This window comes from Salvelinus sp. IW2-2015, linkage group LG16 (assembly GCF_002910315.2).
Source record: "Salvelinus sp. IW2-2015 linkage group LG16, ASM291031v2, whole genome shotgun sequence".
NCBI classification, from domain to species: Eukaryota; Metazoa; Chordata; class Actinopteri; order Salmoniformes; family Salmonidae; genus Salvelinus; species Salvelinus sp. IW2-2015.
In genome coordinates, this window is record NC_036856.1 from 25046179 (window position 1) to 25059732 (window position 13554).

Below are 13554 nucleotides of genomic sequence, written 5' to 3' on the forward strand. Positions count from 1 at the left end.
TAAAAGTGGCCTTTTCTCAAAAGATTAATATTGGATATTTTGAGTTAAACCCAACAGATGTTCAATTAATTTTTGTGCTACATTTTAATTAACCTTTGCTCTAGTTTCAATTAATCTATACAGACCTATGTGGCAATTATTTTATGAAGTCTTGTCAATCAGTTGCTGGGTGGCAGTATTAGTGCAATGTGCAATTGCAATTTCTCTAGGAAATTACCTCTGTGTTGTGGCTGAATAAATAAGTGCACTATTGAATTAAAGATAGAGTTTGATAAATGTTCTTCTCAGACAAAGAACATTTCCCCAAATGAATGACTCAGCTACTCATTCATTAAAAAAAATATTGTGTGTAGTTCTCTTGCAAAAGTTGATTATTTATGTCATAATGTGTAATGTGATTGCTACTCTGCCACAATGCTTTGAAATGTTTTTATTTTTCACCACTAATGATGAATAATACATTCCTTAATCACTATACGATATACATTTATATGTACATTTATACATTTATAAATGTTTTGTGTCCATATTTGTCTCCAGAACTAGTTTACCGTTTACTGTACATGAGGCTGATTGTTGAATGCTTTATCATGGCTGTCAGGTTTTCTCCCTCCAGGGGAAAATGGAGCATATGTCTTGTCCTGTCTCGCTTCTCTTTCCTCTCTCCTGCTTCTAGGCAATAACACAGCTGTCACCTCCATCGTGTGTGTGTATAACTTGCAATTTAGAGTGTGTGTGTGAGGTGAGGGGGGATGTGTGTGTGTGTGTGTGTGTGTGTGTGTGTGTGTGTGTGTGTGTGTGTGTGTGTGTGTGTGTGTGTGTGTGTGTGTGTGTGTGTGTGTGTGTGTGTGTGTGTGTGTGTGTGGTGTGTGTGTGTGTGTGTGTGTGTGTGTGTATCAGTCTTGTTTATTACCAATAACAGGGCTGTGACTCGTTTCTTTTGTTTAGATTGGGTCATTGTAGTGGCCATTACTCTCATTCTGTGAATCACTCATGCTGCTTTCTTCTGCTGCAAATATTACATCCAGAGGCTCAGTACATCAACGGATGGAGGTAAAATATGAGTGGAGGGCGGGACAGGGGGGATTATGGCGGAAGGAGGCAGGGTTATGTCCTAGCTTTCACTACCCAGGGGGTGGAGCACTGCCTCTGCTCCACGGTGATGAATATGACCTGAGATTCCTGCCAGCTCCTATGTGATCACTAGTGAATAGAAGAGGAACTCCATATAATCTTTTGCTTTTATTGCTCTTCTTTCCTTCTCCCTGTCTTCCTCTCGTCCCCTCGTCAGATGCTTCCTCAACAAGTCAGATCAATATAAATCACACTTTTTTTGTTTTCTTCTGCCTCTCTCCCTTTCGTGATGCTGCTCAGGTTATTGTACTAATGGGGGAAATGGCCAGCCCTGATAAATTCTAGTAATAGAGCAACACCCTCTGAAGGGTCAATCTCTTCTCTTTCTCTCACACACACACAACACACCACCACACACACACCACACCACACACACACACACCACACACACACCACCACACACACACACACACACACACACACACAACACACACACACACAACACACACACAACACCACACACAAAATACACACACACTGTTGCTAGAGACAACACTGGAGAGATGCTGTTTACATACAGACAAATAGAGTGTAAATGAAGTGTTGCTTCTGTATTCAGTGGAAGAGGAGTGGGGTAGTGTGGGAAAGAGGTCTATCCAGTGTCTGTGTGCTCAGAATGCTTCGCATATTTCTCTATGGCAGCCTCCTGCACATCCTTATAATATCACATGGGACATTTATATATAAGTTCACCAGTGACGCTACGGAGAACAGAAACCAAGAGTAGTAATTGATCCCTTTACTTCACAATAATATAGTAAAATATAGATACTTTTATAAATACATGCATCTAGCAGAAGCTTTAAGTTAGGGGTTGTTGATTTTGTGAACTTGGAATGGAGGACAGGGTCGTGGTGATGGAATGGAGGACAGGGTCGTGGTGATGGAATGGAGGACAGGGTCGTGGTGATAAAATGGAGGGCAGGGTCGTGGTGATGGAATGGAGGGCAGGGTCGTGGTGATGGAATGGAGGATGGTAGATAAAGATAAAGAACCAAAATGCCATGATATCATTCTTGCGTCACACTTGCACTATGTGCACATACTTTCTGCAAGCTGACACAAATCTAACCTTTGAGCAGTCATGTGGAAAAAAATATTGAAGGTACATAAAACAAAATACAGTGGATTTAGTGGATGTTTTGAGAGCGAAGCAAAAATATACTGTTTTTGTGAGATGTTGGTCTTTTTTTGTTGTTCCTAAAATACATGATTCTCTTCCATGGTAAGGTTTCACTACTTCTACCGTAGGCTTTTAGGGCTTATTATTGCTGCGGGCGTTAATAACAACCTAACATTATTACAAGGAAGGGTTTGCGCTAGAGCAGTGGTTTCCGAAAATAGGGGTCTGCAGAAGTACTGCAAAAATATTCTGCGGCCAGATCTGAATTGTTTTTGTGTTATTATTTTTTATACATTTCAATTTTTATTTATTTTTTACATTTACAAAAAATATATAAATATTGTTAGCAACAACAGATTAGACAAATGTGGCAAAGGGGTCTGTGGATTGGAGGGTGCAATACAATACAATGTAATATTATTGATCTACAATATACCCTTAGATGTACAACAGGGCCTGGGAGGCTCACTGGGATCAACTAATTACTTCTTGTATTCCCTAAATATTTTGTTTTGAACATAATTTAAGCTCAGAGGGGTTGGGTTAAATGCGGAAGACACATTTCAGTTGAATGCATTCAGTTGTACAACTGACTAGGTTTCCCCTTTCCTTTTCAATCTGCAAAATTGTCTCTCTGCCCCATGGGAAATGTGTAGAGTTGCATAAAGCTTTAAAACTGCAAAAATGTCTCTCTGCCCCATGGCAAAATGTGTAGAGTTGCAAGGAATTAGCTTTAAAACTGCAACATTTTCTCTCCAATGCGAAGAGGGGGGCCTTTAAAATGTTCTTTCCCAGGGCCAGAGACCTGGTTAGTCCGGCCATCCAATGCAGAAGTCATAGTAAACTCCTTGTATGCTATTTTTATCGCACACTAAAGTTGGAGTTGTGTTCTGATTTTGAGGGGGTCCCTGATGAATTTGCTATTACAAAAGGCGTCCCCGAACTCAAAAAGTTTGGGAATGTCTGGGCTAGTGGTTTCAAATACAGTAGCCTACTACTTGACAGTAATCCAGATAAATTATCAACAACATTTATTTCGTTAAATTATTTTATGAATGTAAAAATACTAACCCAGGGAGTAGTAAAACATATTTTGAGTGTGCGTGAAATGTTTACACGTTGACTGTTGAGTTGACACCAACCTATGGTTGACACATATCATCACGCCCTCCCGCCTCGTTGAAGTATCTTGGGCGTGTTCCATAGAATCAATCTAGTTCATCATGGCGTTCTGATACCGCAGCTGGAGTTCGTTTCTCCGTCGGTCTTTCCCAAAACGTGAATTTACCAGTTTACATGGTCTCTCGGGCTATTTCGGAAAGTGCAGAATACAATAGCGTGTAAAGATTATTTTCTCTGTGAAGCAGAATAAACTGTGAAAACTATATTACACGCCAAATAGGCTCTTTCCAAAGTCGCTCATTCCTTGCTTGTTCGCTATCCAAGTCGGAGAGAGAAATTATTCGGAAAGGAAAGGAGGGGTGGAAGAGGAGGCCCGTCTTTGAGGTAGCTAAGATTTGTGTTTTCAAGGACGATTGTTTTCTAACATCAAACATATAATATACAAACTAATGGTATGTCATTCAATGGCATTTTAATTGTTGAGTCAGTTACATTTGCTTACACACTAATAACTAGTAACGTTACTCACAGCGAACTTTTGACACACTGTTCATCAACAAGCTAGCTAGTTAGCCAACAAGCTAATCTCGGTTATCAACATAATCATGCAGGACATAACTTTTTTCTTATGACCGACATTAGTTGTGGCTGTAATGTGTCTAATTGTTTTTCATACTGGGACATTGTAGCAAAGTTACGCAAGACCACTGGATGTTTTTCAGATTTGTAGAATGTTTTTTTCTGCGAAAGATTTACTATTCGGCATGTAGCCTCTTTCAGAGCTCTGCTCCCAAATCTTGCGTTCTACGAAGTGGTCGTATTGTTTAGCAATACTAGTTAGTTATATTTCTTCCAAATGTATCCAATTTACTACAGTCGGGGATTATGAGGATCAAAGCCCTTTCTTATGAAATTGTCACGGAGATCCTCTCCGTTCGTTCTGGACACAGTGAGAAATGCACACACTGGTTTTGAGTTTAACGCGGTTGTAGTGCATGTAATCCCACTGCTTGAATGTGTCAACATCTCTCKCCAGGGTTTCTATAATGCTCTTTAATCTAATAATAGGCTACATTTGTGATTTGAGTCCGTAGGGAATTGAATATATGAAATATTAATTTGGGATTATTTTGCGTCTGCAGTCAACAAATAGCAAATGCTCTATTTGCAAAAAGATTTGATCAGATGGGAAATGCTCTATTTGCAAAACGATTTGATCAGTTACGATTGACAGGTATAAATGGGACAATGAGAGAGAGCATATCGGTAATATTGTAGAATAGGACGTGCAGCCTGGCATGCTATGTTCCTTTTTACCTTTGGGTGTGACTGGCAGGATGACAGAGAACTTTGGAATGTAAGGGTCTTGAACTTTGTTACATTCCACATTTTATAGTAGCAGTAAATAGCGCAATAGCTTGTTTTATATGCAGGACTCAAACTATTGCCAATTAATATTTTTATATGTGGATGACAGCAAACTAATTTACCCCCATATTACAGCTGATGCAGGCGCTATGGCCATAGCTGCGGCATGGGAGTGACGTGACAGCACGGACACGGTTTCCTATACACAACCCCCACCAATACCACCACCATGCTCTTCCCACTGAAGTAGAAGCAAATCTCAGAGGTGGAGACAAAGAATGGACGAGTCGGTGCTGTTGGACTTGCTGGAGTGCCCAGTGTGTTTGGAGCGGCTGGATGCCACAGCCAAGGTCCTCCCTTGCCAGCATACCTTTTGCAGGCGCTGCCTCCAGGGCATTCTGGGCTCCCGGGGAGAGCTGCGCTGCCCAGAGTGCCGCACGCTGGTGGAGTGTGCTGTGGACGAGCTGCCCAGTAACATCCTCCTGGTGCGGCTGCTGGACGGCATCAAACAGAGGCCCCGCCGGGTGGGCCCCGTAGCTGGAGTCTGCGCCAATGGCACAGCTGGCGTCAGGGTGCAGGGCAACGGGCCCAGAGACCCAGGAGTTCCAGGAGCACAGCCCCAGAGAGCCCAGGCTAAGACCACCCCAGTGAGGGTAAGTAGTCTGCTTTCAGGGGGTCGTTAAATATGGATGAATGAGCACGTTTGTGGTTTCCCATGGTTCGAGCCAGTTCGGAAACAAAACAAAGCAAATCTGCAGGGATTAAATATACTGAACAAAAATATAAATGCAACAAGCTACAATTGCAAAGATTTTACTGAGTTCATATAAGGAAACCAGTCAATCAAATTCATTAGGCCTCAATGTATGGATTTCACATGACTGGGAATACAAATATGCATCTGTTGGTTACAGACAGATACCTTAAAAATGATCATCCTGAAACATGAGGTGATGGCGGCAGATGAATGGCACAACAATGGGCCTCAGGATCTCGTCACAGTATCTCAATGCATTCAAATTGCCATCGATAAAATGCAATTGTGTCTGCGTGACTGTAGCTTATGCCTGCCCAAAACCATAACCCCACCGCCACCATGGGGCACTCTTTTCACAATGTTGACATCAGAAAACTGCTCACCCATGCAATGCCATACATGTGGTCTGCAGTTGAGGCCAGTTGAACGTACTGCCAAATTCTCTAAAAMGACGTTGGCAGCGGCTTATTGTAGAGAAATTAACATTAAATTCTCTGGCAACAGCTCCTGTGGACATTCCTGCAGTCAGCATGCCAATTGCACGCTCCCCCAATTTGAGACTTCTGTGGCATTGTGTTGTGAGACAAAACTGCACATTTTAGTGGCCTTTTATTGTCCCCAGCAAAAGGTGGATCTGTGTAATGATCATGCTGTTTAATCAGCTTCTTTACATGCTACACCTGTCAGGTGGATGGATTATCTTGGCAAAAGGGAAATGCTCACTAACAGGGATGTAAACAAATTTGTGCACAACGTTTTAGAGAAATAAGCTTTTTGTTCGTATGAAACATTTCTGCGATCATTTATTTCAGATCATGAAACATGGAACCAACACTTTACATGTTGCATTTATATTGTTGTTCAGTGTAGGAGCATGTTGTGTTACTGGCTCTAATCGTTGGCCCACATTAGCTATTATCATAGTTAGCTAGCCAGCTGTAGGACGGAACATTTTTACAGTGGCTAGTGATCCATTTCTAAAAGTGGCCAGTGATTCCTAATCTATGTCTATAGGCAGCTGCCCCTAATGTGCTAGTGATGGCTGTTTAGCAGTCGGATGGTCTTGAGATAGAAGCTGTTTTTCAGTCTCTCGGTCCTAACTTTGATACTTGAGGTGCAATTAGGGTTAAGTACCTTGCTCAGGGGCACATCGTCAGATTTCTCACTTAATCTGCTTGGGGATTTGTACCAGCAACCYTTCGGTTACTGACCAAACCGCTAGGCTACCTGCCGCTCAAGGCAGTGCTTGTTTAGATTTTTGCTCTCTCAATAGCATGTCGTCTGCTCGTTCTCACCCGCAAACAAAAACAAGCGTTCTTTTTAAATTGAATAATCTAGGAAAAATGTTAAGTACAATGCTTACTTGCATGGCATTCTCTCTTATTAAATAGCCTACCAGTGATACAACATACGATTAGATTGTCCGTTACATGCAATAATGTTTAGGTGTTATATGGGCTGGCGTCATTCAGTATTTAGGTCTTGACAACAAGTTGTTTGGTGTATTGTCCCTCATTCAAGAACCTCAAGGAAGGAGCTGGGTAGATGGAAAGATGTCCAGGTTGTATGTAGAGTCAGTGGAATACTGTGTTAYTGTATCCATTTTAACTATGCAGGTACAGAGATCCCGTTTTCTGTTGGAGAAACTCCCTAATGCTGGTTGAACCTCATTTACTGTAGCAGTACATCAGAAGTCTGCTCATTTCAAAGGGGTTTGGGTGCGTTGGAATTTCCCTCTATTCAGAAAAGCCTGTTTGTTGGAGATAAGAGCTGGTCACACTTGTTACTGCTCCATTATTTGGTCCTTTTGAGGTTTTTATTCTCATTCTGTTATATGATCCCCTCAGTAAGGAGATGAAACTCTCAATGCCCTGAGCTATTAGTCTAAAGGCGTCAGCATGCTTCAGTTCAGCTGGCAGCTATCCAAAATCGGCTAGGTGAACCGAATGAGCGTGCTCGCATGAAAGACCTTCGTATGAGAAATTAGCGGCAATAGTACTGTTTGTCCATTTTGAGATGCCGTGGCCAGTATACATTTCCTCAAAATAGTTTGAATCTGTCAATAATTTTGACGTTTTAGCAGAGGAGATCTTAGGTCGTGGAATTTTACATCTAACTAACATGTTTGGTGCAGTATTCCTCAATAAAAAAATKTGCATGAAAACGAGTAGTCTCTCGTTGAATGACAACAAAGACATGACTAAAGAATCCCTACTGTTGACCAATCACCAAGGAAGGGGCGTAGACTTCAGCTACGAACTTTGGCTTGCCTCAAGACATTTTTCGCTCCAACATCCCTAAAAACCCTCACGAAGTCCAAAACTAACAAAATGTCACAATGTTGTCATAGTATATGCACAAACTCTTCTGAATGGTTTGGTCTTGGAAGCATGCGGACGCCTTAAGCCCCTGCCTAGAGCGCGCACACACCACACCAATACACGCTGGGTGACATTCAAAACCACTGTTTTTGTGAGTGTACGCCAAATGTCTTCAAAGCACATTCAGCGTAATTTTCCAGCATATCCCTGCTATAGCATGTTGTGTCCTTGTGAAGTCTTCTGCAGTCCCTACCAGGGCATCTTACCATACAGAGAGAGAGATGAATGGGAGGGTAATGCAGGTGGAATATGTCAAACCATGAAAGGCCAAGATCAAAGCGTTGGCTGGCTGGGTACTAGCCCGGTCTGATCCCTCCCTGCCTGCCCGCACAGTGCGTCCAGGAGTGCTGGACCTTGGGGACCCTTTGCCTCGCTGCCCCTGCTTGGCTCTCTTCCTATTGGACTCAGTCATCTACCACACCACACAAACTCCCTTGCTCAATCTCTCCTATTGTCCTCAGTCTCGCCTTCTGTTGTTGTTATGTGTCCCTCAGTCTTTGAACTGGCCCCTTCAGATCGGTTCTCCTGTCCAATCCTGTCTCTCCCTCCAATTCTTATCTGGACCAAAGAATGGATGGGGGGGGGGAGCCTGGCAGACAGATGCACAACAGGGTTTTGTTTCTGCTTTCCTCTGATCTGACTGACACAGGCGTCAGGAGCGTCTCAGGGAGAGGTGTGTGTTTGGGGGGTAGGGATGCTGCTAGTGGCAGACAGAAGTTTAGGAAAGAATGCTATGGAATAGGGTCCCTCCCTCCACTGGCCCTGCCTTGTCACAGTGTAACAGAAGTCACAGTTGTGTGACACCGTGGCCCTAGCGTGTCTTTGATGAGGTGGAATAAAGGAGCAGGGCAGGCAGCCTCAGTGAAAAGCTGTGTGACTGGAGGTTAGCTCTGTCTCTCAGATTACTGGGATATTTTGTCCTCCTGGTTTTATGTTGATTCATACTAGAACAACCGTAGTTTAGATGAAATAGAAGTCTTTATCATGTGATGTGGACAAAATCCATTGTAAGTGTGGGTCAGGGTTCAGAGGTCGTGGCGGTGTGGGGTCGCAACAAGCAGAGACGGATGAAAAGAACATGCTCATTAACACAGAGAAAGCACATGATGGGGAGAGAGAGTGGTTCCCCTGGATGGCTTTCATTTACATTTTAGTCTTAGAAATGATTCAACATAAAGGTTAGGCTAGTTTTAAAACTGATTTGCTTAGGCTATGTGGTGATTAGTCCTTTTGTCAGCAATATATTGTTATGTGTGGACGATTGACCAGGTTTCTTCAAACTGACAACAGACTAGTAGAATTAATAAGTGCAATTGGAACATGGCTCTCTCAATAAAAGATCTGGAATTGTTCTACAGCTGGTGTCATTGTCACAGGTACACTTTTGATGGGACATTAGCCTTGTGTGAAACCTAGCACGTACATCTGTAGAGGAGGTTATTTGACAACCTGCTCAATGGCAAATGTTGATTAATGACACCGGGGAAGGGCTGCGTGAGGTCGTGAGCTGGACCTCCTGTCGTGTGTGTTGAGTGGAGAGCTGCAGCAGTATCCTTTTTAACTGAAGCTCGGGGGGGGGGGTGGTAAGGCCGTTGTTTCCTCTGTAGTAATGAGGCCTTAGTACAACTCCCCCTCTGTCTATTTCTTTATTTTCTCTTCTCTATTTCTGATCCGCATATCTCCATGAAATCACTTCAAACCGAACAGGGAGCAAAATGAAAACTCATTAATTTAGCTGCTGCCTATTGGATGTAGCTCCAAGTCCAATTTCCTGTTCCCTGTTAGAAATAGCTTAGCATTTCTGTGTAAAGTAGTTTTTTTCCATCTTTGTTTTGTACTTGTTTTCTTCCTCCAGTCTTTGGAGTTMGTTTTTTTTATAGACAGGAGGAATGTTGTTTACTGCTATGTCCTGGTGTAAAAGTGTCTCATTAAATTCCAGTGCTCCTCCCTGCGTCTGAGGCCGATGAGTCGCGCTGTTGGCCCTCTTTGATGACGACGTTGTTGGCGGCGTTTCCTGCTGGCTGTCTGGCTGACCTCGGCATGTGTGATGGAACCCCCTCATTACACCCTCACTCTGCCCACACACTGGCAAATGCTTACTTACTGCTCTCCACTGGGAACGATTGAACCGGCCCTATACCTTTCTCTCCTTCCATGGGTACATCTGTTAAATTCACTTTTTTGACAGCACCGCTTTTGATTTGAATGTACATATTTGAATTTCTATACATATTTGCCTATTGTAGAAGTGCCAAAACATTCTAGAGATAAAGGTGCTCATAATTGACCCATTTTTTCATACACCACCATACCATAAGAATAAACGGTTGAGGTTGATATCATTTAAAAGCTTACAAACAGGGTTCTCAAGCTATTTAATCATTTCTGAGGGAAAAAAACAACAATTAATATTAAATAGTAAATTACTATTTTATCAAAAAATCTGTACATTCAGATTTTTTTTCATGTTCATTTACATTACCAGTTAAAAGTTTTATAATACCTTCACATTCAAGGTTTTTCTTTATTTGTACTATTTTCTACGTTGTAGAATAATAGTGACAACATCAACACTATGAAATAGCACATATGGAATCATGGAGTAACCAAAAAAGTATTAAACAAATCTAAATATATTTTTGTATTTGAGATTCTTCAAATGCCACCCTTTGCCTTGATGACAGCTTTGCACATACTTGGCATTCTCTCAACCAGCTTCACCTGGAATGCTTTTCCAACAGTCTTGGAAGGAGTTCTCACATGCTGAGCACTTGTTTGATGGTTTTCCTTTACTCTGCGGTCTGACTCATCCCAAACCATCTCAATTTGGTTGAGGTCGGGAGATTGTGGAGGCCAAGTCTTCTGATGCAGCACTCCATCTCTCCCCTTCTTACACAGCCTGGGGGTGTGTTTTGGGTTATTGTCCTGTTGAAAAACAAATAATAGTCCCACTATGCCCAAACCAGATGGCATGGCATATCGCTGCAGAATGCTGTGGTAGCCATGCAAGTTAACTGCCTTAAATTCTAAATAAATCAGTGTCACTAGCAAAGCACCCCCACACCGTAACACCACCTCCATGCTTTACGGTKAGGAATACACATTTGGRGAACTCTGGGTCTTCCATTCCTGTAGCGGTCCTCATGAGAGCCAGTTTCATCATAGCGCTTGATGGTTTTTGCGACTGCACTTGAAGAAACTTTCAGTTCTTGAAATGTTCTGTATTGACTGACCTTCATGTCTTAAAGTAATGATGGACTGTCATTTCTCTTTGCTTATTTGAGCTGTTCTTGCCATAATATGGACTTGATCTTTTACCAAATAGGGCTATGTTCTGTATACCCCTCCTACCTTAACACAACACAACTAATTGGCTCAAATGCATTAAGAAGGAAAGAAATTCCACAAATTCACTTAACAAGGCTGTTAATTGAAACGCATTCCAGGTGACTACCTCATGAAGCTGGTTGAGAGAATGCCAAGAGTGTGCAAAGCTGTCAAGGCAAAGGGTGGCTATTTGAAGAATCACAAATTAAATATATTTAGATTTGTTTAACACTTTTGTTTACTACATGATTCCATGTGTTATTTCATAGTTTTGATGTCTAAACTATTATTCTACAATGTAGAAAATAGTCAAAATAAAGAAAAACCCTTGAATGAGTAGGTGTTCTAAAACTTTGACTGGTAGTGCATGTTGTAGCTTAGACCCTATTTTACATAATCTGAAGTGTTTTTATTGTGCCCACCATCGGTTGAGACACAACATGCTCTTGAGTACAGGGTGGGTTGCATGTTTTGGCTGATAAATGTAGTAAAATGGGAATAAAATAGAAACATCAACTTTCAAATAGTATGACAAAGATGGTTGGAGGTCCACACATCAGAAAATGTTGACTTGAATGGGAATATCAGTTTTAAATTATACTGTCAAGCCTAAACTACAACAGGGAATGGGGATACCTAATCAGTTGCACAACTGAATGCATTCAACAGAAATGTCTTCTGCATTTAACCAAACCCCTCTCAATCATATGTCAATATGAAAAAAGGAGTTTACGCATTTTTAGATAATTGATGTTAGATTTAAAAATGGCAACAAAAAACATCTAGCTTTTAAATGATATCAAACTCAAACGTTTGTTTTTTCCAGTGATGAAGATGGTTGTCTCATGGTATGATATGCAAAATGGGTCAACTTTGAGCAGCTCTATCTCCTGAATGTTTTGGCATTCAGGTCCAAAAAGTCATTTTTTGACCACCTTCCATGGGCAAGTATGTATTGAAGGTTTCGTTCAAATCAAAAGGGATGCTGTCAAAAAGTGATTTAATTGAAATGGATTTACCCCCTTATCGTTCTTTCACACATTATCTTACCCTATCCTGACCCTAACCCTATTCTCTCCTGTGAGTTTCCCATGGAGGTCCAGAGGGAGCTGGGAGCTAAGTGTATGATTGTCTGAGGTTTTGATCATCCACCTAATGTCTGTCTTTGTGAAACCCTCACCATCTCTTCTTTCATGTCTCCAAGGGGCCCATCCTTTCTGCTAAGTGGCTTCTTCTGCCTCTCCCTTTATTTCTCTCTGCTTCTCCCTCTCCATCTGATCTCCCTGTCTCATATCTAGCTGGAGCCTGTGCCTATCTCCCTTTCCTTCTGGCTGTAGCCTGAAAAGGTTAATGAGATTGGCCAATCAATACCAGTCTAGTGAGACAGCACTGCTCACATTCTGGCATGAGCAAACACTTAGCCTAGACTTTGGCTGTACTGTGAGTGGTGTGTTTGTATGCGCGTTGTCACGGCATTATGTGTGTGTACGTGTTGCCCATGCTGGTTATGCTATGGGAATCACTATGTCCCGCTCTGGGGTTGACATAATTCCAGGGGAGCGGATCAAAAGACTTAATCATAAGATTAAGGTGTAGCTATGGTTACTACCTCCTTTATAAGGCAGTATCGGTCCCTTGGTGAGGGGGGTGTGTGGGTTTGGGATTTTGAGAATGTTTTCACCTCAGACACGTAAGGTGAATTAAATCTCATGTTCTTTTCTCCATTTGAGTCTATCTCCACAGACAGAACGGTGTGTTTGTGTTAATGTGTGTCTGATCTTTTTATCTGCCTCCCCAGACAAACCTTAGAAGCTGTGTGTGTTCAGACCGACCTGAAAAGCTGTGTGTGTTCAGACATCTGAGGGTGTGTGTGTATGGAATGCCACAGGGAGTCGCAGGTTTCTGTTTTCCTTCTAAACACTGGGCCTGTCTGGTCTCGTCCACACTGCTTTTGTGTTGTTCCTGTGTGTGTGTTCTGCGTCTTTGTTATGAAGTTTACAAGCTGTTTGAACTTTGGGTTATGCTCTGATATGAGGTGGCTGTACATTAAGGCTTTAGCAGTGTGTCGATAAGCCCGGGAGGCAGAAAGGAATCAGGAAGGCAGGAATCAAAGGCATCCGGCAGAAGGGAATCATCCGGAATTAATCAGGCAGAGAGGTAGGCAACCAGGCAGACACAGGCAACCAGCCTTAGCAGCTGTTGCCCTCAGGGCAGAGTCACCTGCACCATCTGCCTCCTGTCCTGACAGACTGACTCTCATATTCATGAGGGGGCGAGGCAGCCATCTTTACTTTCATCAGGTATGTAACGGATAATCAACGAGGGGCTTTGCGTACTATGGA

At 42.3% G+C, this 13554-nt stretch overlaps 1 protein-coding gene across 2 annotated transcripts in view; it reads left to right on the forward strand.

Moving 5' to 3' along the window:
• Positions 1-3470: 3470 nt before the first annotated feature.
• Positions 3471-13554, forward strand: part of LOC111975649 (E3 ubiquitin-protein ligase SH3RF1-like) — a 74765-nt gene continuing 64681 nt past the window's right edge. For both annotated transcript variants that reach the window (XM_024004119.2, XM_024004120.2), the window contains exons 1-2: positions 3471-3763; positions 4883-5400. In XM_024004119.2, the coding sequence (XP_023859887.1) occupies positions 5026-5400 (375 nt within the window). In that variant the 5' untranslated portion in view covers positions 3471-3763; positions 4883-5025. The remainder of the gene's footprint in view (positions 3764-4882; positions 5401-13554) is intronic.